At 41.1% G+C, this 26,792-nt stretch overlaps 1 protein-coding gene across 15 annotated transcripts in view; it reads left to right on the forward strand.

The window, feature by feature from the left end:
* Positions 1-26,792, forward strand: part of Arhgef11 (Rho guanine nucleotide exchange factor 11) — a 141,339-nt gene that overhangs the window by 80,592 nt on the left and 33,955 nt on the right. For 11 of the 15 annotated variants that reach the window (XM_041655300.1, XM_041655308.1, XM_041655296.1 and 8 more), the window contains 13 exons: positions 438-536; positions 2,123-2,172; positions 2,799-2,856; positions 3,906-4,084; positions 4,886-4,957; positions 11,029-11,148; positions 13,056-13,101; positions 13,615-13,691; positions 14,657-14,794; positions 19,137-19,211; positions 19,418-19,519; positions 20,896-20,994; positions 23,818-23,860. In XM_041655300.1, coding sequence (XP_041511234.1) covers positions 438-536; positions 2,123-2,172; positions 2,799-2,856; positions 3,906-4,084; positions 4,886-4,957; positions 11,029-11,148; positions 13,056-13,101; positions 13,615-13,691; positions 14,657-14,794; positions 19,137-19,211; positions 19,418-19,519; positions 20,896-20,994; positions 23,818-23,860 — 1,158 coding nt within the window. The remainder of the gene's footprint in view (positions 1-437; positions 537-2,122; positions 2,173-2,798; positions 2,857-3,905; positions 4,085-4,885; positions 4,958-11,028; positions 11,149-13,055; positions 13,102-13,614; positions 13,692-14,656; positions 14,795-19,136; positions 19,212-19,417; positions 19,520-20,895; positions 20,995-23,817; positions 23,861-26,792) is intronic. The other 4 variants (XM_041655304.1, XM_041655305.1, XM_041655306.1 and 1 more) reach the window with 1 other exon arrangement.

The following is a 26,792-nucleotide window of genomic DNA, read 5'->3' on the forward strand; positions in this document are numbered from 1 at the left end:
GCCTGAGTTATCTTCATGAGTTTTCCAGCTCCAACATCAGTCAGCTTTGGGGTTCCATTTGCTCTGTTCACTGGGTATAACAATGTAAAATTTCCAGTTAACCCACAGGGCTGTTTATCTTTAATACTAGATTAGAGGAACACTACTGGACTTAGACCTACCCTTTCTTCAATCAGTGTCATTCATGCAGGCCTAAAGGGACAGCCATTTCAGCACCTTAGGAAAGAGTCACTTCTCATATGGAATACAAAGTCGCTTACAGGTTTTTACCAGTCACTGAGGATGGAATATATTACAGCAGTATATGTGGACAGGGTGAATCTGGGGAACTGGTTTAGTCGGGAAAGCTACTTAAAAAAGAAATTTTTTAAAGTGACTTGGATACACTGACTTTCAGTGTGACTGCCTGCCCAAACTCCTCTTCTCTGCCCCAACAGGTCTTGTTCAACGCTGCGTCATTATCCAAAAGGACCAGCATGGCTTTGGCTTCACAGTTAGTGGGGATCGAATCGTGTTGGTGCAGTCTGTGCGCCCTGGTGAGTGCTGTGACCTTCTGTTGGCAATGGACAGTTCTCAAAGGTGGGGGGTGGTGGTGTATGCAGTAGTGCTGTGTGACTTGGAGATTGCTTGAATGGGGGATCCCTAAGCGAATGGTGAATAAATTATTCTAGAACTAGCTCCCTATAGACACATGGGAAGGTCTCTGCCACACTGAGCCAGTAGGCAGAGTTTCCCTCAGTTCTGCCCAGCAGCTTGGTTTTTAATTGATTCCAGGTGTAGTCAAGATCAGCTATCCCAGGGACCAAGTGGCATGGCGGCACACACTTTTAATTTCAGAACTTGGGAAGCAGGAAGTGGATCTTCTTATGTGTTTAAGGTCAACCTGATATACATACTGAGTTCCAGCTAACCAAGTTCCAGCTAGCTAGTGAGACCCTGTTTTAAGAAAGAAAACAAAAAAGAGAAACTGCCAGGCATTTTGGCACACACCTTTAATCCCAGCACTTGGGAGGTAGGAGCAGGCCAATCTCGAGTTTGAGGGCAGCCTAGTTTACAAAGTGAGCTCCAGGACACCCAGGTCTACACAGAGAAACCCTGTTTTAAAAAGCCAAAATAATAATAAATAATAATATGAAAACCTGCCCACAGAAGCCAGAAGAGAGTATAGGATTTCCTGAAACTGGAGTTACAGGTGGTTGTACGTGGTTCTGGACACCAGTCCAGGTCTCTCCAGCCCTAAATAGTTCACTTTAGATGAGGGGAGTCTTAATTACTGAACTGAAAAGTTATAATGGAGGGTAGACTATATATACCAGAAGCTTCTAGATATACTAGGTGAGGAGTTTAACAGATAAATACAACTTAGAAGATATAATGACCATCTTGGGGAAAATTTACAAAATATAATATTTATACTTCTCATTAACTTGATTTGTGTGTTCTTGTGCTTCTTGGGTATAAATTAAGACTAAGAATAGAAGCTCTTCACAACTATATAGTAAGCAAAACCTGTGCGCCCTCCAGTTGAAAAGGTCAAGAGCATGTTCTTCTGAGCACCTTTCTTGATCAGCCAGCATCAGAAGGCCTTAATATGGTCTGTTTCAAGATGGTCTATCTCAATTGAAGAAACTATCAATGAGTTAAAAAAAAGTTTTTTAGTAGAATGGCATATTATTATCTCTAATAATAAGAAACTAGAGAATATCTTTATGAACTTCTCAAGACTTAAATGTCACCAGTTTGAAACCTATTGTTTTAATTTATTTCTCTAGTTCTTAATATTACTTTCCTACCTATATTTACTACGGTCAACCTACCTTTCCCGTGATATCAAATGGCTCTGTCTGACCTTAACACATCCAAATAAAGCAAAAATGCTCTTCTCAGATCCTCGCCCACTGTGATCGCTGGGTGACGAACAGAGCAGCAGCTGTGGCTTTCTTTATGCAGCACACTCTAGATTAAAAGTCATCATGTTGCTGGAGCAAAGTTGGATGTCCACCCAGGATTTGAAATTCTGATACAAAATCTCAGAGCAGATAATCTAGGACAGACTTTGGTGTGGATCTGGTGGCTTTTGTGGCGGTTACAGGACTCTGCTGACTGGCTCTTCTCCCTTCAGGAGGTGCAGCCATGAAAGCTGGTGTGAAAGAGGGTGACCGGATCATTAAAGTGAGTAAGCTTTCTCTCTCCTCCATCTTATGATGGTGGCAGGGTCAGGAGCTGCCTAATGCGGTGGCCTGTGTTGTTCTTCATTTCAGTACTAGCTCTGGCAGCCACTAAACCAGGGTACTGCCATAGCAGGGAGAGGGACGAAGGGCTTCTGTGTTTTAGGCTCTTCAAGTTCATTGACCTTGAAGCATTCTGGAATAGGTTTTATTCATCCTTATTTCATAAAATACAGAAAATAAGGTTAAGAAGAAACAGCTGTGGCCCTCAGGTTCTTACTTCAGTCTGACCTCCACACAGTGCTGACATGAGAGGACCTTCTGGATGTAGGAGTCCTGACTACATTAAAGAAATCCTAACTACAGAGACTTCTCCTCCTCCAGTAAGGAAGAAGCCCATAGGGCCAATAGATAAACACAGGTATAACTGAAAAAAACCTATGGCTGGAGACATGGGTCTTATCCCTGAAAACTTAGAAGCCAGTTTGGAACTGACAATGTAAACCTGAGTAAACAAGTAACCAGAGGTAACTAGAAAGCACTGGGAAATGGCTTCCTAAAGAAATAGCATTTTAGACTTGGAAAAAGGTTTTCACCACTGTTACTCAATGTTATTTGTCCCTCCAACAGGTGAACGGCACCATGGTGACCAATAGCTCGCACCTGGAGGTGGTGAAACTTATCAAATGTGAGTTGGTTAGGGCATAACAACTAAAGAAAATAGTCTTGGTGGACTCTGGGACAGTTTGACACGTCTACTGACCTGAGAGGCTTCATTTATAGGTAGATATTGAGGCAGCTGAAAGCACATCTTTAGTCTTAACATAAGCAATCAACTTAAACTGATGCAAAACCCTAGTATGATGTCAAATAGCGGCACTATTAGCTTTCCAATAGAGAGCTTCATGTTTAGTGCACCGTCATTGCCACCTCTCCTGACCGTATCCTGAGACCACATTTCATTTACATGTCATCTGTTCCATTCACCTTCTTCCTTATTAGCTTCCTGTGGAGGCAGAAAAGGGGCAAAAATACTTTAGCCAGGAATACATAACAAGTGAGTCTATACATATAATCAAATAGAAGCAACAGTACTGAGGAAGTAAATAAGAATGTGGGAAATGTTAGGAGAATAGAAGGCTAGAGTTTGAGTGCCTGTTGTGTACCAGGCAGGAGTGTGCTAGACTTTACATTGCTTCAAAATTTAGTGAGATTAAGAAGTAAACTTGGCATGTTAGTGTACCCACACAATCCCAGCATCTAAACAGAGGCAGGAGGATTTAAGGCCATTCTTGGCTGCAGTGAAAGACTAACTTGAATCAGGCAGTGATGGCACATACCTTTAGTCCCAGCACTTGGGAAGCAGAGGCAAGGTGGATCTCTGTAAGTTCAAGGTCAGCCTGGCCTACAAAGCTAGTTCCAGGACAACCAGAGCTATATAAAGAAATCCTGTCTTGGGAGGAAAAAAGCAAGGGGAGGGGAGAAACACTACTTTGAAAAAGCAAAAGGGTAGGGGGGGTGAGGTAGCCTTAGGAAGTGTTCCCTGAGATTATTTATGGGTGGAATTTTGGTTGGGGTTTCTGTGTGAGGGATTGAGAACTTGGTTGGTGCAGGGCAGGAGGACAGAAATTAGAAAATGGCTAGAACTTTTTTTAAAAAGAAGATTTTAATCTGTAGTATTGTGAGGCTTCTTGAGAATGGTGGTACTCAAACAAGCCTCTTTTTCTTTCCTTCCAGCTGGCGCTTATGTTGCACTTACCCTCTTGGGCTCTTCGCCTTCCTCCATTGGTGTCTCTGGGCTTCAGCAGAACCTACCTCTGGCAGGAATACCCAGAGTTAACCCCGTGATTCCTCCACCACCTCCTCCTCCACCCTTGCCACCCTCACAACACATTACAGGACCCAAGCCTCTGCAGGTATTAGTTTTACTGGCACCTACAGATCACTCTAAGTCCTAGAGTCTAGGGACTCTTTGAAGATCTCCCTCATTGGAACTTAAATTGAATGGGTTTGTGGTAAGCAGAAATAGGCCAAAGAGACATGTAAATACCACCAAAAAGTTAAATAAAAATGAAGTCTGCATAAAAGGATGTTCATGCTTTAGTGTCCTGCTCCTCTGTGAATGAAGATGAGGCTTTATAGATGGCATCCTCACTGTGTTCCTCACTGTGTGAAGAATCTCACAGGGGACCCACCTGGGCCCCAGGTATGGACAGAAGTATCCCACGGAGATTGTTGCCAGTTGGTGTTGGGAGGGTGTGCTTGAAAGTCAAAGAGGAAGAGATTGGCTTCAGAGCAAAGGGGCTCCTGGAAGAATGAAATAGAAGAAAGATTTAGAAAGAACCCAAAAAAGGTAGAAAAAGAGCCTTCAAGAGTAGAAGAGCCTATGTGAAGACTTGAAGAAGGACAAGATGCAGATATGTGTAAAGAACAGGATTCTAGGTTGAAGAGAAGTCGAACTAGTTCTTTGGAGAAGTTAGAAAACAATTCAGTATGAAGGCTAATTACAGCTAGGTATTTTAGTTCAGTAATAATGTAAAACAACAAAAGATTTTATGTTTATTGCATTCCCGCAAGGTGTTGAATTATCCAGAATGTACTCATGAAATCAGGCTTTACTCTCAACATCTTTCCTCACTCAGGAATGAGCAAATATAAGAGAGTTAAGCTATTGAGCTAGTCCCCAGGTCTCACTACTATTATATTTCCATTCCTAGGATCCTGAAGTTCAAAAGCATGCCACTCAAATCCTCAGGAATATGCTGAGACAGGAGGAGAAAGAGTTACAGGTGAGATCACTGTTAAAGATAGACGGGTCTTTACTTTCATGCAGTAATTAATCCCTATGACAGCAATCTGCCAGTGTGTGCAGCTTTAATTTTTTATTTTTTGCGGCTTAATTTTGTAGACCATATTCAATTATAGTAAAAACATCAGGGCCTGTGGGTATATAATATAGCCCAGTGGTAGAGCACATACTTGAGGCCCTAGGTTCAATCCCCAGCAAATAGAAAAGTACTGTCTTGAGACCATTAAAGGATTGTGTTGACTGAGTTTTCTGTCCTGCCTGGTTCCTGCAGTCGTTAAGTCCCAAAGAAATCACACAGAGGTCTACATTAATCATAAACTGATTGGCCCATTAGCTCAGGCTTCTTATTAACTCTTATAACTTACATTAGCTCATTGTTCTTATCTGTGTTAGCCACATGGGTCAGTACCTTTTTCAGTAGTGTAGTCACGTCTTGCTTCTTCCTTGTCTGGACAGGACTGAAGAGGGAACTTCCCTCTTCCCAGAATTCTCCTGTTGTCATTGACCCGCCTCTACTTTCCTATTTGGTTGTCCCACCTATGCTTCCTGCCTGCTACTGGCCAATCAGCGTTTATTTAAAATATAATTGACAGAATATAGATGATTATTCCACACCAGGATTGCCTTTGGCCAACAGAATTAGTTAAAGCAGACCAGTGAATGAGTAGGAGAGCAGAATCCTATGGCTAATACATTAGGATGTTGAATATGTAAACTAAATATAAATAAATAAGAAAACAGCTAAAATGAGGAACTAGTAAAACTGAGGAAAATTTAAGTTCATTGGAATTCCTCTTTTTTTTTTTTTAATTTTTGAGGCAAGGTTTCTCTGTAGCTTTGGAGCTTGTGCTGGAATTAGCTCTTGTAGACCAGGCTAGCCTCAAACTCAGAGAGATCCTCCTGCCTCTGCCTCCTGAGTGCTGGGATTAAAGGTGTACACTACCACCTCCCAGCTGGAATTATTCTTAAGAGGATTCCAAAGAAGAGAAAAGTAAGCATGGGAGGTAGGGGTGGGCAGATGAATACTGGGTTTGACTGATGAAGAAGAAGATGAAAAAAGATACCAGTCTAGGAAATGATAGGCACAGAGACCAAGAAGATTAATTTGGCTGGAATAGGCCAGTCTGTAAGTATTTACTACATATAAAACATTGTTTTAGTTTCTGTGGTATATAAAATGGAGATGAGTTGGTTCCTACCTTTAGTGTACTTAAAATCTAATGGAAATTTCAAATTCTAATAAGAGGGAAGTCATAAGAACAAAGAGTTTATATAGAAATAAAGGAAAAACAATTACAATGCCGTGTAAAAGCTTCACAGTAGAAATGGTGTTTGTGTTGAGTTTGGAAGAGTGGAACTTAAGCAGACAAAAAGAGGTAGAGGGTAGCCAGGCACATACCTTTAATTTCAGCACTTGAGAGGGAGAAGTAAATGGATCTCTGTGAATCTTAAACCAGCCTGGTCTACATAGATGTTTCAGGTCAACCACAGCTACAGAGAAAGACCTTGACTCAAAAATAAACAAAATTGGGGGCATTGCTAATGAGGAAATAGTTAAGGTCAAGGCATGGAGTTGTGAAAACAGACTTAACAAGTATTGTGTTCTTGTGGTGTGCTAAGTCTTCTGTTGGAGCAATCAGTGGGGTAGCCTTCAAGGTACAAGTATGAATGGTTACAGGAATAAATGAGAGATGTACCTACCCTTAAGGAGTTTCTGCAATACCATAGGACATGACCAACTAAATGAAGATATATTGCATTGTAAATTGTTGCTTGTGTATTCACATTGGTTTACTAAGACATCATTACAATATAAAACTAGACTTGCAGATCAATGGACTAACTAGCACTCAGAGCTCTAATATTAATGATTACAAAATGGCAGCTCATTTTCAACAAAGGTACTAAGACAATTCAATAGTGTTTGTCTCTTCAACAAATGGTACTAGATAACTTCATATCTACAAACAAAGAATCTTATCCTTATCTTACAAAATTAACAAAATTAATTAAAAATGGATTAATAAAGCCAACAAACAAATGTATAAAACTCAAGAGAGATGAGAAAAGGGGGACTTGGTCTGGACTGAACATTGCAGATGTTGTTCTTGTTGTCCCTCAGGACCGTGTCTACACAGCATTTAAATTATGTTAGATATAAGTAATGAGGAAAGAAAAATATTAAACTTTTAGAAGGAAACATATGAATCATCATAACCTTGGATTAACTAATGGATTGTTTATGGTACTAAAAGTACAAGCATTCCCCCCAAAAGGTAATTGGATATCATCAAAATTAAAATGTCTGTGTATAAAGAAATAATGTAAAAAATAAAAGGGCAGCTCACAGAATAGAAGACATATTTCACGATCATATATCTATTAAGGATCTTATTACCAGAGTATGTAAAGAACTCTTTCACCTCAAGAATAAAAAAGCAAATAACAGGGCTAGAGAGATGGTTCAACTATCAAGAGCACTGGCTGCTCTTCCAGAGGACCCAGGTTCAATTCACAGCACCCATATGGCATCTCACAATTGTCTGTAACTCCAGGTCCAGGGGATACAATGCTCTCTTCTGACTTTAGTGGGCCCTGCATGCATGTGGTACGCAGACATACATGCAGGCACAATACCCATACTCATAATAAAATAATTTTTTAAAAAGGTCAACACAACTAAAATTTTGGCAAGGGCTGATGTTTTTAAGTGGTAAGAGCACTTGCCTAGACCCTGGATTCCATTTCTACTCATCACTGGACGCAAGCAAACAACAACCAAACTTAAAAAACAAAAACAACAACACCCAAAAAAAATTAGGTAGGAAACTGACTAATTCAAAATGTTACTTGATTTTTTTGATATTTACTTAGATTTTTTTTTTTACATGTTCTTATTTTTAAGAGTGTGTGTGTGTGCAGGTCCCTCAAAGTCCAGAAGAAGATGGCAGATGCTCTGAGAGAGGAACAAATGATCTTAGCTTCAGAGACCTCTTTCCAGCCCCATAAGCTTTGTAAATAAAATTAGCAAAAGATTTGAACAGTTCTCTAAAGAAGACACGAGCCAGACATTGTGACATATGCCTGGAAATCTGAGGCAGAAGGATTGCAATTTGGAGGCCAGCCTAGGTTATGTAGTGAAAAACAACCTTAAAATTAACAATTAAAGAACTACAAATGGCCAATAAGCATATGAAAAGATGGGGAACTGCTTCTCAAAATGACAAGATACTGGGATTTTTATAGCCAAAATAGTAAAAAATCGTTTGTGGTAAGAGTTGTAGACAAACCTGAGAAATACTTGTTTATGTTTTGTCTACAAGTTCACCATCCTAATCTGTTTGCATCACCAATGGTGGTAATATAAAATAATACAGTCACAGGAAAACATTAGGTAGTTCTTCCCATTGCAATCCACTAAACACAGATGTAATCCACTCCTAGATAAATGCCAAGAAGAATTAAAAATACATATTCACACAAAATTTTATACATGAGCATTCATGACAACTATCTCTGTAATAGCCCAAAGGAAACAACCTAGAGTCTGCCAACTGGTAAGAAATGTGGTATATCTACAACACAGTGAATATTTAGCCTTAAAAAAGAATGGAGTACTGATACATGCTATTAAATGGAAGAACCCTGAAGGCATACTAAGTGAAAGACAAAAGTTCACAAAATGTTGCAGTTCCATATATATGGAATGTCCAGAATAGGCAAATGCTCAAAGACAAAATAGACTCATGGTTACTAGAGTGTGGAAAGTTGGGGAGGTAGGTTGACTGCTTACAAATACCAGCTTTCTTATTGAAGTCATGTTCTGAAATTTGATAGTATATTTGCACAGTTGTGTAAATATACTAAAAAACCTCTGTATTATATACTTCATATAAGTTTAAGTTATATGAGTTATATCTTAATGACAAACTTGAAAATAACTTTTGGATACTGTGGAAACTTGATAGCATTACTGATTTATGCAGTACCTGTCGAAGTTTTCAGGAGGTGACAGTTGAGTGGGGTTCAGTCCACTGTGACCAAAACACTGCGAACAACAATGCAGGACAGTGATTGGGAAGTGATTCGGCTCACTTAAAGATCTTAGACTTTCTCCTAAACACTGTGGGAATTAATCAGAGATTTTCAAATTAGTCTTCTTGAGAGAAGTGTGGTTTTGGAACTGGAGAAATGATTCTGCTGTTAAGGGTATTTAAGGGTTGTTCTTGCAGAGTACCCAAGTTCAGTTCCCAGCACCCACATTGGGCCACTCACAACTGCCTATAACTGCATTTTTTAGACATCAGATGCCTCTTCTGGCCTTTGTGGGTGCCTGCACACATATACACTGAGGCACATCCACACATACTAAATAAAAAAATATAAGTACATGTTAAGTGAATTGACATAAAGAAACCTTGGTGGTGGCTACTGTAGTATATAAGAGATGACGACGGATATGACAAGAACTAGAATTTAGAACAAAAAAGAAAAAACAGGAAAGAGACGTCTCAGAAGTCACATTATGGATAGTTACCGTCTGGTTAAGGAGAAAAAAGAGTAAAGGATGGCTCTGAGTTGGGTGCCATGGGTGGAATCTAATAAGTCACAGGAGCAAGGCTTACGGGACAGAAATGAAGGTCAGCATTGAATGAGCCTGTGAGACATTTAGGTAGACTGTCCTCTGGGAAACATCTCTGGAGAGAGGAGATTAGGGTATCCTCAGCAACAGTGTGGTCATTGAAGCTGGGATCTGGCTGAAATCAACACCAAATCAGAGAGGAGAATTCTAAAAATGATTGAAGATCTGTGTGAATCTTTAGCAGTATACCAACCTCTAATATCCACATCCTTTGCTGCTCTTTCCTCTTTTAAAAGGTAGCTGCTGAGGTGATGGGGACAGGAAGAAAAAATGGACTGTGGCTTAAAAGACAATGTGGATTGATAGAAGTAATTTTATTGTGGGAGTTTGCTTTTAATTTAGGGAACTTAGATGTCTTTAAAGGGTAGGACATAGGGAAGGAACCACTTGAAAAAGATTTTAAATTTGTCTGAACGATGTCTTAAGAAACGCTTAAAATTATCAGTGGTAAAGAATTTGACTTCTCTTCTGAGTCAGAAGAGATAATACAGATGTGTTGAAATGGAGTAATGTTGGAAAAAGTTCTTTTCAGATAATATCTGCTGAGACAGGGAATGTTTGGGGTTTGATAGACATGGAAAAGATAAATCTAAAATGTAGGGAATTTTAACAAGGTTAGCAGGTAGCAGGAAGCTTCAGGTGAAGTCAGTTCATGTGTAAACTTAACATCTTCATTTGTTAAGTTTTGCTGCTGATTGCTTTTGTACAAAAGCATTAAATACCTGCTACATATTAGGGCATACAACTGCCACAGCCACTCTGGCAAGCATGTCACAGTTACTCAGATATTAGGGTCATCTCATGATGCAGATACTGTCGTCTCCATTCCTGTTAGATGTATTCAAGCTTGTCCACGCCTACCCAGCTAGTACATAGAGGACCAAGATCTAATGCCAGTCTCCTCGGCCCTGTGCTCTCACTCTGCTGCGTGCTGACAATACATGCCTGCTCTTCAGACACCGCTCATGAAGCAGGGTTCTGGCTTCTCTAAATAAGCTTTTCCTCTCCTCATTTGACATTTTCATTTTGTTGTCTTTACTCTAACATTCTCTGTGTCGTGATCTGGTTAGTTACTTCAATACTTCACTATTGAGTGCAAGTTGAGGAAGAGCTCATGTACAATGTGGGACCTCATCCAACCCTTAGAAATAGGAAGACCTTTTGGTTTTTTGGTTTGATTTCTTTTTCCTTTCTTTCATATATTCTGTTTCTCATCAATCACCTCTTTTTTCTGATCCTAAATGATGCTGAAATAGCAGGCATCTACTAGCAGACAGAAATCTTCTCTTCTTTGTTTTGTGATAGCTACCTATTCTTACTGCTGTAAATCATCTATCCTCTACTAACCAGTCCTCTACCTTTTCCCTCCTTCTCCTTCTCCTCTTCTCTTTCTCCTTGCCCCTCCCTAGCGTATCTGTGAGGTGTATAGTCGGAACCCTGACAGCCTGCTAGAAGAGCAAATCGAAGGTGCCCGGCGGCGAGTCACTCAGTTACAGCTGAAGATCCAGCAGGAGACTGGTGGCTTAGTGGTGAGTGAGTGAGTGAGTGAGTGGAAGTAGGCGTTGCTCCAGGACCAGCACCATGCAGAGGGACTAGTGTAGAAGGAGGAAAGCAGGGCCGAAAGCCTCTTGAGCATGGCAAGAGTAGCACCAAAGAAGGTGCACTATTGCAGTACCTACTGGTGATATCAGAGAGAGAAAAGCCTGTTTTATGTCCTACTGAAAAGAAGAAATAGAAATAAATTAGTCTGCTTTAATCTGCTAATTACTCTTCCCTTCTGAATAGCTTCCTCAAGAATGTGTATTCCTACTCTGGCATTACTCAGCGGTCATCCAGTAGCTTTTTCTTTAAGGACCTCCTCAAGGGAACACAAGTGCTTTCCAAGTCAGCCTCAGTTAAGGATCCCAGTCAGTTGAAAAGAAATGCCACACAGGAGGAGGTTGTTTATCTTTTCTTCTCATCAGGGACTTTACCACTACTGTCTTGCTTATATCCTTCAGGCCTCAGTTCCTTGGGTAAGTAAGAACTAACCTTGGGAAATTATGGTACCCAAGAATAGTAAGTAGTTTCCCAAACCCATAGAAATGGTTTAAGGTGGAGCTGGAGAGATGGATCAGCAGTTAAAAGCACTAACTGTTCTTCCAGGGGACCCAATCCCTCCTCTGGCCTTCATGGGTACTACACACAATTGGTACACATACATACATGCATGCAAAATACTCATACACATAAAATAAAAATAAGTCTTTTTAAAATATTTTTAATTTGTTTAAGGCATTTGTCTTTCTTTTTAAACTGTTCTGTCCAGAAGTTGGTAAAAACATAGGAAACTAAACTTTAAAAATCTACTTTTCTAAAGGGACTTTCATATCATACAGTAGATGACTTAGATTATGGACATAGACCATCTAGTTTTGATTACCAGGTATAGTTCCCCTCAACTTTCAGACTCATGGCCAAGTAACTTAACCACTAAGAGCCTCTCTCTTCATTTCTTATTCATAGAAGGATACAACAGAATGTACCTGGTAAGGTATTGCCAGAACTAAGGCATACCACTAGCACCATGTATAAATGTGTGTGTGCCTGCTGCCATTGTTGATGTCTGTGTGACATGAATTTTGAGACTCTGAGCTGAGAATTGTGACATTTGGGCGCTAGCCCTGGTTTTCTTCATTTAGAATGTACTTTAGAAAGATTAGTAAACATCTGAGCTTCTTTCTGTCTCCTTATTTATGACATGGGAATAATCTGTTCTGCCTGGAGTTGCTGAAAGATTGAATGCAGTTAAGGAAAGTGCTTTGTGCACAGCTCTGCAGTGGCTGGGGCACAGAGCTTCGTGCCAGTACCAGTACTCCCATAGATACAGATGTTTTTAATGCGCTTTATTTATTTATTTATTTTTATTTTATATGCTCTGGTGTTTTGCCATGGGTGTCTGATTCATAGAACTGAAGTTACAGACAGCTGTGAGCTGTCACGTGGTTGCTAGGAATTGAACCTAGGTCCTCTGGAACAGCAGTCAGTGCTCTCAACCACTGAGCCATCTCTCCAGCCCCAACATATATGTTTAACATCTTTCCTCATTGCAGGTTTGGGATTTTTTTTATTCCTTAATGGTTATAAAATCTTTTCCTGTATCCAACCTGAATAAGGCAATAAATGCTTCACTCTTCCAGGGTGAAGAGTGAAGGGAGATTTTTGTTAATTTTTACAATAATAATTAAACTACTTTTCCACCATTAGGGGTCACCACCTTCTCAGACTGCACATATGAAGCTGGGCATTTCCCATCTCTTCAAGCTATGCATTTCCTAGGCAGTAAAACAAAAGTAGCCACTTGCTATAAAAGCAAACATGGCTCTGACTGGTAAAAGGAAACAGGAGTGGGAGAGGCTCAAAGAAATTTACCACTGTCTGGTCTTCTCTCTTTTAGGACATATTTCCACTCTATAGTGTCACCAGCCAGAGAACATCTGAAGGTAAATCCCCATCGTCCTCTGGGTCTATATGAGCTTTCTTCTATGTTGGTCTCTCCCAATGGAACAGATTCCAAAATAATAAAGAAAAGGTGATATTAATACGCAGGACAGTTGGATGTATAGAAGTAAACGATGGCTAAGTAAGAAATAGGAGCTACTGGGGTGACAGGTCCAGACAGCTTGCTTGACAACATGTGGCACTTAGAAGCTTAACAAATTTTTGTGAAGAGGGGTGGCGACCAAAAGAGAGTTAGGAATGAGCTGCAGACTAAGAGTAGCAGTAAGAACTAGAGTCTTATTTTAGGTGGTGGCATGTTCTGTGCCCAGATGCAGATATGGGCAGAGGAAAAGCCCAGTAAATCAGGAGAACCTGGAGGTCACAATATGAAAGAATTGAAAGACAGCTGGCAAAAGAAGGGAAGATGGCAGCTTCCACTTTCTGCCCAGTGTCCAAAAGAAAGGCTATTCTTCACTCAAGGCCTGAGATCTTTTCTAAAACTGGTTTCTTCTCAGGCCGCCTCTCTCTGGATTCCCAGGAGGCAGACAGTGGCTTGGACTCTGGGACAGAACGCTTTCCCTCTGTCAGTGAGGTGAGTGCCAGCAGGTACATTTAAAATGTATGCATTCAATTTCCCACCCCTGGGCACCTCCTCCACAATTCTAGCTCTAGGGACATAGTCCCTGTGCTCTGGTTCCGAGTGGCTTTGACATGCATCCTCATGCTGGGTTATCACATCAGCTGACTTGCTCTGCTGTGGTATAATATAAAGGTAGCAGTGTTATCACTGTGGCTCTGCTGTGGTATGGAGGTAGCAGTGTTATCACTGTGGCTCTGCTGTGGTATAATATAAAGGTGGCAGTGTTATCACTGTGGCTCTGCTGTGGTATAATATAAAGGTAGCAGTGTTATCACTGTGGCTCATCTTTGAGAGCAAGTTAATGAACCCCACCTAGTCAGGTGTGATACTCACTTTCTTTGCTGCACATCTTTTCCTACTTTAATCATAAATTTTCAGATTTTCTTATCTCAAAGGTTATCTCTCTTCTAGTTGCTCTCAGTTGGCATATAACATTATGAATATAAAGATAAGAAAGAATAGAATGAGTAGAAGAATGATAACAATAGTAAAATATCTATTTAGCCAGACTCATTAAACATGGAAATAAATGTTAAAAATATACTAAAAGTGTAATATAAGTAACATTTGGAATTTCCTTTTCTCACTGCTGGTAACTGACTATTGGTGAGAGGGTGATGGATATCTGTAAAAGAATAGATAATCTTGGAAAGTAACCAGAAAGTGGTGGGATGTAGGTAACCTATAGTTTGTGTACATGAGAGGTGATATGGCAATGAAGTTTGTGAACTATGACTGAGACTTCCTGATTGAATAGATACACAAGCTCTTTGGCTCTCAATAAGTCAATAAGTCTCATGGTTCTCAGAGAGCTGTTAGATAGAATAGTGTACAATCAAGAACGCTGTGAGTGTCAGTGGTTATCATTATAGAGTTGTCTGAATGAGATTCCTTATCATAGAATTCTCTTCCTCTAGTCATTGATGAATCGGAACTCAGTACTGTCAGATCCTGGACTAGACAGCCCTCAGACTTCTCCTGTAATCCTGGCCAGAGTGGCCCAGCACCATAGACGACAGAGCTTGGATGCACCAGTGCTCCCATCCAGTGACCAGGTGAGAACGATGGGAACGACCTCAGTCTTTCTCCTTTCACACCTAGGACAGAAAGAGCCTGTCTCAATGGGGGGGGGGGGGGGGGCGAGGGGGATTAGTTGTATAATGGGAGGATTTTTCAAGATTTTGTTTATTTATTTATGTGTATGAGTGTTTTGCCTGGGTATATGTCTTTACCACATACATACTCAGAGGCTAGAAAAAAGGCATCAAATCCCTTAGAACTAGAGTTACACAAACACATAAGTAAAAATAAAATAAAATCTAATTGAAAAATGCCTAGAGTATACAAAAACTTTAAAAAAAAAAGAAAGAGAGAGAGAAACTTTAAAAAATAGCAAGAAATCAAAAACCTAGTCAATAAGTGGGCTAATGAAGTGAAGAAATGGTTCTCAAAATATGAACTACAGCACACACCTTTAATCTCAACTCTCTGGAGACAGAGGCAGGTGAATCTCTGTGAGTTCCAGGCCAATCTGATCTACAGAGCAAGTTCCAGAACAGGCTCCAAAGCTACAAAAAGAAACCCTGTCTCAAAAAAATAAAATAAAATTATATATATGGACTAAAAATGGTCAATAAACATGAAAAGATACTCAACCTTATTAACCACTAGGGAAATGTATATTTCTATATTGAGATCCATACAGAATGGCAATCATTAAGAAAATACATAACATCGGGACCTTGGGCACTCAGTCCAGTGCTCCAGTGTGGGTCTCTGTCTCTATCTCCATCCATCACCAGATGAAGGTTCTATGATGATATGCAAGATATTCGTCAGTATTGCTATAGGATAGGGTCATTTCAGGTTCCCTATCTTCAGCTGCCCAAGGAACTAACTGGGGACCTCGGCTTGGGCATCTGGGAGCCACTCTAGGTTCAAGTCTCTTGCCAACTCTAATTCTTAACTAAGAATTGTGCTTCCGTGCTCCCCTATCGAACCTTCCTTTATCCCAATCCTCCTTTTTCCCCAAGTTCCTCCCATTCTCCCCTTCTCCCTTTTCTCTCCCCATCTCCCCTTACCCTCATCCCACCCCACCCCCAAGATCTCAATTTTCTCCCTGGCAATTTTGTCTACTTCCCATAGCCAAGAGGACAACTATATGTTTTTCCTTTGGTTCACCTTCTTACTTAGCTTCTTTGGGATCACCAATTATAGACTCCGTGACCCTTGTTTATGGCTAGAAACCAATTCCCTTCATCTGGTGATGGATGGAGATAGAGACAGAGACCCACACTGGAGCACTGTACTGAGCGCCCAAGGTCCCAATGAGGAGCAGAAGGAGGGAGAACATGAGCAAAGAAGTCGGGACCATGAGGGGTGCACCCACCCACTGAGACAGTGGAGCTGATCTATTGGGAGCTCACCAAGGCCAGCTGGACTGTGACTGAAAAAGCATGGGATAAAACTGGACTCTCTGAGCATGGCGAACAATGAGGGCTGATGAGAAGCCAAGGACAATGGCACGGGGTTTTGAACCTACGTAATGTGCTGGCTTTGTGGGAGCCTAGCCAGTTTGGATGTTCACCTTCCTAGGAATGGACGGAGAGGGGAGGACCTAGGACTTACCACAGGGCAAGGAACCCTGACTGCTCTTTGGACTGGAGAGGGAGGGGGAGAGGAGTGGGGGGGGGGAAGGGTGGGAGGAGGGGGAGGGAAATGGGAGGCTGGGAGGAGGTGGAAACTTGTTTTGTTTTTTTTTTCCTTTTCTCAATAAAAAAAAATGGGAAAAAAAAAGAAAATACATAACAGAGGTTGGTGAAGATGTAGATTAAAGGGAACCTTATATATGCTGGTGGTTGTATAAACTAGTCCTAGCTACTATAGAAGTCAGTATGAAAATTTCTTAAAAACTAAAAATAGGTCTTCTATGTGACCATTGAGTGACCCTATTTCTGAGGCAGCCTGAACAGAAATCTACTCACCCCAGTTAGGGAACAGATGACAGACTAAAGTCTGGATACCAGCTGGGTGGTGGTGGTGGCACATACCTTTAATCCCCAGCCCTGGGGAGGCAGAGGCAGATGAATCTCTGTGAGTTCAAGGCCAGCCTGGTGTACAAGAGCTAGTTCCAAGACAGGCTCCAAAGCTACAGGGAACCCCTGTCTCGAACAAAACAAAAATAAATAAGGAAGGAAGGTAGGTAGGTAGGTAGGTATGGATACCACTAAAGTACAAGTTGGTAAACTTGAGTTTTTATTGGTATTACTTATTGGAGTATGGGTGAAGTATTAGTTACAAGAACAGAAATATTCAAAGGTCAAAAGCATCATCAAAAGCCCACCCTAGGATGAGTGACAAATCATGAACCTAGAGTATAACTTAGAGTCAACTTGACAAATTGGAGAATGTCTCTTCCAGATAGCTCAGTTGGTCTGAAGGTATTTCTCAGCAGTCCTTATTGCTTTGGTATGCTTGGGGAAGGAGTGGCCTCGTGCATTTGATCAGTCCCAGGGATTTCCTAAAGCTTCTGAGTTGTTTACTTCCTGAGTCATAAGATCTTAGAGAAAATTTCTTTATAACCAATGACAATCTGTACCACTCTGGATTACAAACATTTGCATGTCCATATTTATAGCAACACAGATCACAGTAGCTGAGTTATGGTGTTCAGCAACAGGAATAAAGAAAATGTGATGTGTATACACAGTGGAGTTTTTCAACCATAATGAACAACAAAATCTTGTCATTTGCATAAAAATAGATGCAACTGGAGCTAATCATAAGAATAAAGTCAAATTAAGAGAGACAAATAGCATACGTTTTTGCTTGCCTGCTAACTTTTGGCTTTCTATAGATAGATAAAATCATGTTTTGTGTCCATAATATGACTGTCCCTAGAGACAAAGGAGACCAACAGGAGGAAAACACTAGAAAGGGGAAATCATGGAGCAGTGGAATACGCTCAGAATCAATATATGCTTGTTTACAAAAACAGACAGGGCTTTTCTGTGTAGCTTTGGAGCCTGTCCAGGAACTCAATCTGTAGACCATGCTGGCCTCAAACTCAAAGAGATCTAAGATTAAAGATGTGCATCACCACCGCCTGGCTAAAACTTTTTAAAAATAGATTTATTTCTAAAATAATTCTCCCCAAACAAGCTAAAATCGAGTCTTTTTTATGCTTTTGCCAGAGATTCTTAGGGCATCTAGAAAACATGGGCCTCAAAGACTGGGTGTTACAAGATATTGGAGGGTCTTGGGGTATGTCTGAAAAGAACAAATACAGCTTGCCAGCCTAACTCTGTGCCTTTGAATGTGTGAAAGGCTCTCAGGGCCTCTGTCTTCCAATTTATTCAATGCTTTCAGGGTTTTTCAGTCATTCTGGGGTAGAGGTAGGTGACTGTCCAAAACACAGAAGAAAGTATTAGGGAAAGCTTCTTGAGAAAGTGCATGAGTAAAATTAGTAGTTTCAGAAACAAGTCTCTCTTGGAGAATCACTAAAAACGGCAGGAAATGTAGTCACTAGAAAATTGTTGATAATTTTCCTAGCATTTGGGTGGCAGAGGCAAGAGGATCTTGTGAGTTTGAGGCCAGTCTGGTCTACATAGTGAGTTCCAGGGCAGCCAGATCTACATAGTGAGACCCTGTCTCAAATAAAATAAAATAAAATATAAAAATAAAATATTGGTAGCTCAGGGAACCTTTAGAAAAATCTGACCTATAAAGCATTTGAAAAATTTATGTGGTGTGAAGTCTCTTGGAGTCATTACTGGTATATCAGTTAGGATTAGTATTTTATTAAAATTCATGGAAAGAGAAAAGAAAAACAAAAGCCAGGGTCTAAAGAGTTTGAGTTTTAACAGGGAATAGGGGAGGGAAATATGCATGTCAGTGTCTGAGGAGATCGGCTCCATCCTCCCTCACTAAGGGAGACAAAGGCAGATCCGCTCTGTGTCTCTAGCAGTTACTAATCCACATACTTGCTTGGCCACCCTAGTCAGCAGCACTGTGGTAGTTGCTGTATTAGATTTGGAGAATGTGTTTAGGGAGAACAGTAGTGATTTGGTCTGTTTAGGAATACACAAGTCTCCAACCCAGTAGTCCATTGGGGCAGTCAGTTCTTTGTTAAAGGACACTCATTCCTCATCCTTTGCAAACAGAAAGAACATTTTTCTAATCTCCCATTTTCTTGTGTCATGTGACCAGACTGCTCTATTTCTGCTGTGCCCCACCCAGAAGCAGTTGGCTTTCTGCAAGTGGAAATGGATACATCTGTGCTGAACTGTGGGATTAGACCACTTAGACCTGAATGGCCATTTTAGAGTTAGGCTCCTAAACAAACGCCACCGAGGAAGTTGAATCCATGTCTTCTTTAATTTCTCATCTCTCCTTCAGGGTGTAGATCAAAGCCCAAAGCCTCTGATTATTGGCCCAGAGGAAGATTATGACCCAGGTTATTACAACAATGAGGTAACGGTTTTCTGGTTTACTCCTTTTGTCTTCCTCCCTTGCTTTACCCATATTGCCCTTGACTGGAAGCAGTTTGATTAGTACCAATTCTCAAATGAACCTATGGGGAAGGAGGCTCAGCTAACAGAGCCCAGAAAGAAGAAAGCATGAGAATAATGTTTGCTGTCTGTCTCCTGTCAGCCGTTCTCAATTTTTCTGCCTTTCAGAGCGACATCATCTTCCAAGATCTTGAAAAACTAAAATCACATCCAGCCCACTTGGCAGTTTTCCTACGTTACATCTTCTCTCAGGCAGACCCTGGTCCACTGGTAAGTCACAATTGTCATTCTTGTAGTGCCTGCTTCTGCTCAGTAGGGAGAATCTCTGACCACTGTGCCTTATCTCTTTATGTATCTAGCTTTTATGTCAGATCCATAGGCAAAGTCAGGCATGTCCAGGACAGACAAAACTAAAAAGAAGATGAAACCTATTGTGTCATGCAGCTGACCACACCTGTAGCCTGAGGACTACCAAGAAGACCTACGCCAGGAACAGTGTCATTCTCTGTTAATTTAGGAAGTCTTCAGAGTTCTTTAAATGAAAGTGAATACAAATTGACTGAGCAGTTGAGAGAAATCACCCTTGCAGATTTATAATGTTGCTATAAAAAATTTAGCAGGGATAAAGCAATAATGAATCTTCCATCTAAGATGATGGCATGAAGAAATACCAGCAGGGCTGGTGGTGCCTACCTTTATTCTCAACACTTGGTAAAGAAAGGCAGGTGTTCTCTGAGTTTAAGGCCAGCCTCATCTACAGATTGAGTTCCAGGCCAGGGCTACACAATGAGATCCTGTCTTGGGGGGGTGGGAGGAAGAGACATTCGAGAAGATGGATAAAGTTCACAGTGCCACAAGGTGGTACCCAGAGCCATCACCCTCCTACTGCATAGAAACAAGGGTTGATGGTAGAGGAAGGCTGGTATTGTGTACTTTAAAGTAAGTCTTGCGCAAGGAATGAGTTGCTGTCTTTTTCTTTCTGGAAATACCACAATTAGAGTCCAGAATGAACATTGATTTGCTCAAAGGGAATTCATTGAATACCTGTTTATTTAGTCCCAAATGCTGATATCTCAGAAGCATTCCTGAAAAAGATGGAGCACATCACCAAGAGGAACAAAGTAAAAGCCCTTCAAGAACAGTACATAGGGCTGGAGAGATGGCTCAGAGGTTAAGAGCACTGACTGCTCTTCCAGAGGTCCTGAGTTCAATTCCCAGCAACCACATGGTGGCTCACAGCCATCTAGAATGAGATCTGGTGCCCTCTTCTGGCATGTTGTATACATAATAAATAAATCTTAAAAAAAAAAAAAAAGAACAGTACATAAACAAGTGAAGACACCACTAGAAATGTCCAGTGTAGAAGGAGACAGAATAGAGGAGTGATCAACGTGAAATATGCTGAGGGAAGGAAACTGAAATGCTTGCCTTTTTTCAGCCTCATCATTGTTGACATTTTAGACCGGAAAATTCTTTGTTGTGGGAGGAGATCTTAATTTGGGGATATTTAGCCATTTACTGGACTTTACCCCTAGATGACAGTAGGAACCACTCCCTAGTAAATTCAGACATTATCAGACATCCTCCAGGTAAAGTCACTCCTGGTGAAGATCCACGGCTCTAACCCAGTTTCTCTGTTGTTCTAGCTTTTTTATTTGTGTTCAGAAGTTTATCAACAGACAAATCCCAAAGATTCCCGAAGTTTGGGGAAAGACATCTGGAATATTTTCCTAGAGAAAAGTGCGGTAAGAATGTCATGGCTTAGAATACACTTCCATATTCCGCATCACAAGCAAAGGAAACCCAAACAAAATATTCAAGCCAAATAAAGACAAGTTGTTTTTTGTTTTTAACAAAAATGTGTTTCTTGGGGTAGTTCTAACTCATCTTGAACCAGGTGCTTTCAGTGCTGCTTCCTCTTGGAGAGGAGCATCTTCCTGTCAGCTTTGCTTTTCCTCCTGTGGCTGACAGGACTGTGAGGTAGCCAACACATAAGACTGCTGTTTGTGCATAGCATCCTGGGCAGTTCATGTCCATAAAGTAGAAATCAGGGCTCTACACCAGATGCTTTTTCTTATATTCCTCCTCTCCTCTTCTGGAGAGGGATGAGGGAACCCTTTTGTCAGAGGCATGTTCTCATAGGGAGGTCATCACTGTAAGCAAGTGAGTGTCACAGCTCTGGAGCTGATCCTGGCTTATTGGGAAGCCAGGCTATATCTAGAGCTGCAATAGGACAACTCTGGAAGCTAGAGCCGCAATAGCACAGCTCAGCCCTTGGAGGGAAAGGTGTCCTGATTTACCGGGAAGTTGGGCTACCTGAAGCTGGGGTGCAGTGGGGGATGGTTTACCCACAGGATATATCAATCCTGCTCTTCTCCTAGAGAGTTGCTACGTTCCTAAGGGAACATCCTAGCAGAGCTATCCATTTCTGTGACCCAAGATGTTACTTCTTCTACTACTCTCTGCTAAAAGGGAGCCTTTGCATAAATGCAGCAACCGCTTCCTCGTGAAAAGTTTCTTTTTCTGCTCAGCCCTCTAAGTGAACATCTCAGCAAGGTTCTTCTGTTCTGCTGAGCCTTGCTCAGCCCTCCTAAAGGAATGTCTCTGCAAGGTTTTTCTGCTCAGTCCCCTAAGGGACATCCCAGCAAAGTTCTTCTGTTCTGTGCAGACGAATGAAGATCTTCACCCAAGATTCTTGAGAAAGAGATTTCCAGGAGAGCAGCTGCCTCTGCTGGGGTGGGAAAGGACAGCCAGCAACTGAACAGTCTTATAAAGGGCTTCTTAGGGGTGGAATTTTCCCAGAGAATTTTTCTGCTTAGGGATTAGTTGGTTTAGTTGATCATGGACAGAGATGGCTCTGATTTCGGGGCCTAACTGCGTTTCTTTCACTGGTCCTGGTCCTTTAGCTCTGATTCTATGGTCAGGGCATGTGTCTTTCTCTGACTCTGATCCTAGAGACTAAGTGTGTTTCTTTGACACTGGTTTCCGAGTCAGGGTGTGTTTCTTTGGTTTTGGGTTCAGTAATAAAGTGTTTCTTTCCCTGGCTCAGGTTTCAGATCCTGGGTGTGTTTCTTTCGCTGGCTCTGGGTTTAGAGTCAAAGTGCTCAGGGATTGGTTGGTTTTCCTTGACTGGCGCTTTTACCCCAATCACCACCAGAAAGCTAGAGATGGATTTTTAAGACCTTTTCTCTCTAAGAGATTAGGATTCCTGGATTCCTTCCTCTCAAAGATCTACCTTTCCTAAGGCTGGAGATGATTCAGTGACTAAGAGCACATGTTGCTCTTCCAGGGGTCCAAGGTTTGATTCCCAGCAGGAACATGGTAGCTCACAAACATCTGTAACTCCCCAACAGACACTAGCCACTCACGTGCTACATAGACATACACACAGACAAAACACCCAAACACATAAACTAAACACATAAACTATTTTTTAATTTAAAGGATTTATCTCCTTTGTATGTCTCTTTAGTTCTACATGTGGAATATATACCACCTTTCTGCACAGTAGTTAGAGATAGAGCAGTGGTTCACCAGAAAACACAGAGATTTACATTAGGATTCATAACAGTAGCAAAATTACAGTTATGAAGTAGCAAAAAAAATAATTTTATGGTTGGGGGGTCACCACAGCATGAGGAACTATACTGAAGGGTCTCCACGTTAGGAAGGTTGAGAACTGCCAAGAAAGATTTCTAACAGCTCTCCAAATCTTGTCTGCCTTTCCTTACCTGGGTGAAGAGACAGGCGCAAGATCATCAGGTGATCTGGATCAGTGAGGCAAGGAAAGTGTAAGTTTCTGAGATTCAGCAGGCCTTGCTGTCATTCCCTAAGAGGGAGGAATGAGCCCCTGCATCTGAACTGGGTTCTCAGGGAAGTGTCAGGATTCTGCCTGGAGCATCTGCTTTGCAGATGACAGTCCTTATCTTGACTTTATAATCTGATCAACTAAACTAATTTCGAAATGATTATATCTTCTCACAGTTGGCTACTGGGACTAATAAGGTTGGGGAAATTTGGTTTTCCTCAGTGTTTTGCATTTACTGCCTTTGGTGGGTCTTGAGTAAGAAGGTTAGAGCTGCCAGGTACTCGGCCATCACTTACAGAACCACTTCAATATCCAGCCATGTGGCGAGAGATTTAAGGGCACATGCCAGGGTATCATGCTAAGTGCAGGACTAGGTGACACATACCCAGTTTCCACTGGTAGCAAAGGAGAGGAACAGCAATGCATCGAGTAACAAAGGTTGTCCTTTTGGAGCCACTCAGAGGCAAAAGAGAGTCCAGCAGCTAATTTGACAGTGGTCCATTCTACATTCCATGCTTCAGAGTAAAAACACCACTGGGTCACCCTCAGAATGTAGTACCAACTTGTCTTGTAAACTCGTGTGCCATTTCCCAAAGTCCTAGCCTAGAATTCAAGTCCAAAATTGTAGATGAGAAAGAGGGAAAGGGTTGGTATAGACAAGAGATAAAATAGCATTACCAGATCCCGTGTACCTACATACTATCCGTTTGCTTGGTGCTTGCAACCTCATGACTTCTGCCCCCACTCTTTTGTTTTATAGCCTCTCAGAGTGAAGATCCCTGAGATGTTGCAGGCTGAAATCGGTAAGTTGGTCATTGCTCTGGTTTCCCTTTTTTTTTGTTCCCCTTTTTTTATTACTTAAAAAAAAAAAAAACAGTCCAAATTCCCCCTCCCTCCCCTCCTTCCAGTCCCCTCCCTCTCCCTCCACAGACCTTCCCCCAACCCCTCCAACCTTAAGGGAGTGCCATGTACCCCGCCCTGTGGAAAATCCAAGGCCCTCCCTACTACGTCTAGGTTGAGCAAGGTTTATATGCAAAGAGAATAGGATCCTATGAAGCCAGTATATGCAAGTAGAGACACATCCCCGTGTCACTATCAGTGGCTCCTCAGTCTGCCCCAGCTGTCAACCCTCTTCAGAAGGGCTTGGTTGTTCCCATGCTGGTTCGTTCCCAGTCCAGTAGTGGTGAGCTATGATTAGCTCAAGCAAACTATCTCAGTGGATGACCCCTTCATGGTCTTGAATTCCTTGCTCATACTCTCTCTCCCTCCACTGTTCTACTGGATCTTGGGATTTCAATCCAGTGCTCCGATGTGGGTCGTTGCCTCTGTTCCCATCTGTTGTTGAATGAAGGTTCTATAGTGATATTTAAGATAATCATCAGTCTGACTACAGGGTAAGGTCAGTTCAGACACCTCCTCTATTGCTTAGGGTCTCAGCTGGGTTCATCCCTGTGGGTTCTTGGACATTTTTCTAGAGCCAAGTTTCTTGCTAACTCCATAATGGCTCCCTCAATCAAAATATCTCTTTCCTTGCTTTCATATCTATCCTTCCTCTATCTCGACCATCCCATTCCCTCAAGTTCTCCTCCATCCCACTTCTCCTCCCCCACTCCCTGCCCCCCTGCTCCCAAATTTTTGTCTGATTCTAATTTCCAGGTGGGTCTATATATGTTTTTCTTTGAGTTATTCTTATTACTTAGAATCCTGAGCTATAGGCTTGTTTCCCTGTATTTATGGCTAGTATCCACTTATGAGTGAGTACATACCATATCCATTTTTTTGGGTCTGGGTTACCTCACTCAGAATGATGTTTTCTAATTCCAGCCATTTGCATGCAAAATTCAAGATGTCATTATTTTTTACTGCTGAGTAGTATTCTAATGTGTAGATGTGCCACACTTTCTTTATCCATTCTTCCATTGAGGGGCATCTAGGTTGTTTCCAGGTTCTGGCTATTACAAATAATGCTGCTTTGAACATAGTTGAACAAATGCTCTTGTAGTATGATTGAGCATCTTTTGGATGTATTCCCAAGAGTGGAATTGCTGGATCCTGAGTTAGGTTGATTCCCAGTTTTCTGAGAAACCGCCACACTGATTTCCAAAGTGGTTGCACAAGTTTGCATTCCCACCAGCAATGGATGAGTGTTCCCCTTGCTCCACAACCTCTCCAGCATAAGTTATCATTAGTGTTTTTTATTTTAGCTATTCTGACAGGTGTTAAGATGGTATCTCAAGGTTGTTTTGATTTGCATTTCCCTGATAGCTAAGGACAAAGAACGCTTCCTTAAGTATCTTTGGCCATTTGAAATTCTTCTGATGAGAATTCTGTTTAGTTCAGTATACCACGTTTTAATTGGGTTATTTAGAATTTTAATGTCTAATTTCTTGAGTTCTTTCTATATTTTGGAGATTAGTCCTTTGTCTGATGTGGGGTTGGTGAAGATTTTTTTCCCATTCAGTATGCTGCCTTTTTGTCTTATTGACTGTGTCCTTTGCTTTACAGAAGCTTCTCAGTTTTAGGAGGTTCAATTTATTTATTGATGCTCTTATTGTCTGTGCAACTGGGGTTATATTTAGGAAGTGGTCTCCTGTGCCCATGCATTGAAGGTTACTTCCCACTTTTTCCTCTATCAGGCTCAGTGTGGTCGGATTTATATTGAGGTCTTTGACCCATTTGGACTTGAGTTTTGTGCATGGCGACAGATATGGATCTATTTTCATTCTTCTACAGGTTGACATTCAGTTGTGCCAGCACCATTTGTTGACGATGCTTTCTTTTTTCCATTGTATCTTTTTTGCTTCTTTGTCAAAAATCAGGTGTTCATAGGTATGTGAATTAATATCTGGGTCTTCAATTCGATTCCATTGGTCAGCGTCTCTGTTTTTATGCCAATACCAAGCTGTTTTCATTACTGTAGCTCTGTAATAGAGCTTGAAGTCAGGAATAGTAATGCCTCCAGCAGTTTCTTTATTATACAGGATTGTTTCGGCTATCCTGGGTTTCTTGTTTTTCCGTATGAGGTTGAGTATCGTTCTTTCAAGGTCTGTGAAGAATTGTGTTGGGATTTTGATGGGGATTGCATTGAATCTATAGATTGACATTTTTACTATGAAAATCCTTCCTATCCAAGAGCATGGGAGATCTTTCCAATGTCTGGTATCTTCTTCAATTTCTTTCCTCAAAGCCTTAAAGTTCTTGTCAAATAGATCTTTCACTTCCTTGGTTAGAGTTACCCCAAGATATTTTATGTGATTTGTGGCTATTGTGAAAGGTGGTGCTTCTCTGATTTCCCTCTCAGCTTCTTTATCCTTTGTGTATAGGAGGGCTACTGATTTTTTTGAGTTAATCTTGAATCCTGCTACTTCACTGAAGGTATTTATCAGCTGTAGGAGTTCTCTGGTAGAACTCCTTTGGGGGTCACTTATATACACTATCATATCATCTGCAAATAATGAAAACTTAACTTCTTCCTTTCCGATTTGAATTCCCTTGATCTCCTTATGTTGTCTTATTGCTATTGCTAAAACTTCCAAGAACTATGTTGAAGAGATATGGAGAGAGCGGACAGCCTTGTCTTGTTCCTGATTTTAGTGGAATCGCTTTGAGTTCCTCTCCATTTAATTTGATGTTAGCTGTCGGCTTGCTATATATTGCTTTTATTATATTTAGATATGATCCTTGTATCCCTAATCTCTCCAAGACCTTTATCATGAAGGGATGTTGAATTTTGTC

The sequence above is a fragment of the Microtus oregoni genome, unplaced genomic scaffold, assembly GCF_018167655.1.
Source record: "Microtus oregoni isolate MIOR12 unplaced genomic scaffold, Mior012 000007F_ref0000211, whole genome shotgun sequence".
In the NCBI taxonomy this organism is placed as follows: Eukaryota; Metazoa; Chordata; class Mammalia; order Rodentia; family Cricetidae; genus Microtus; species Microtus oregoni.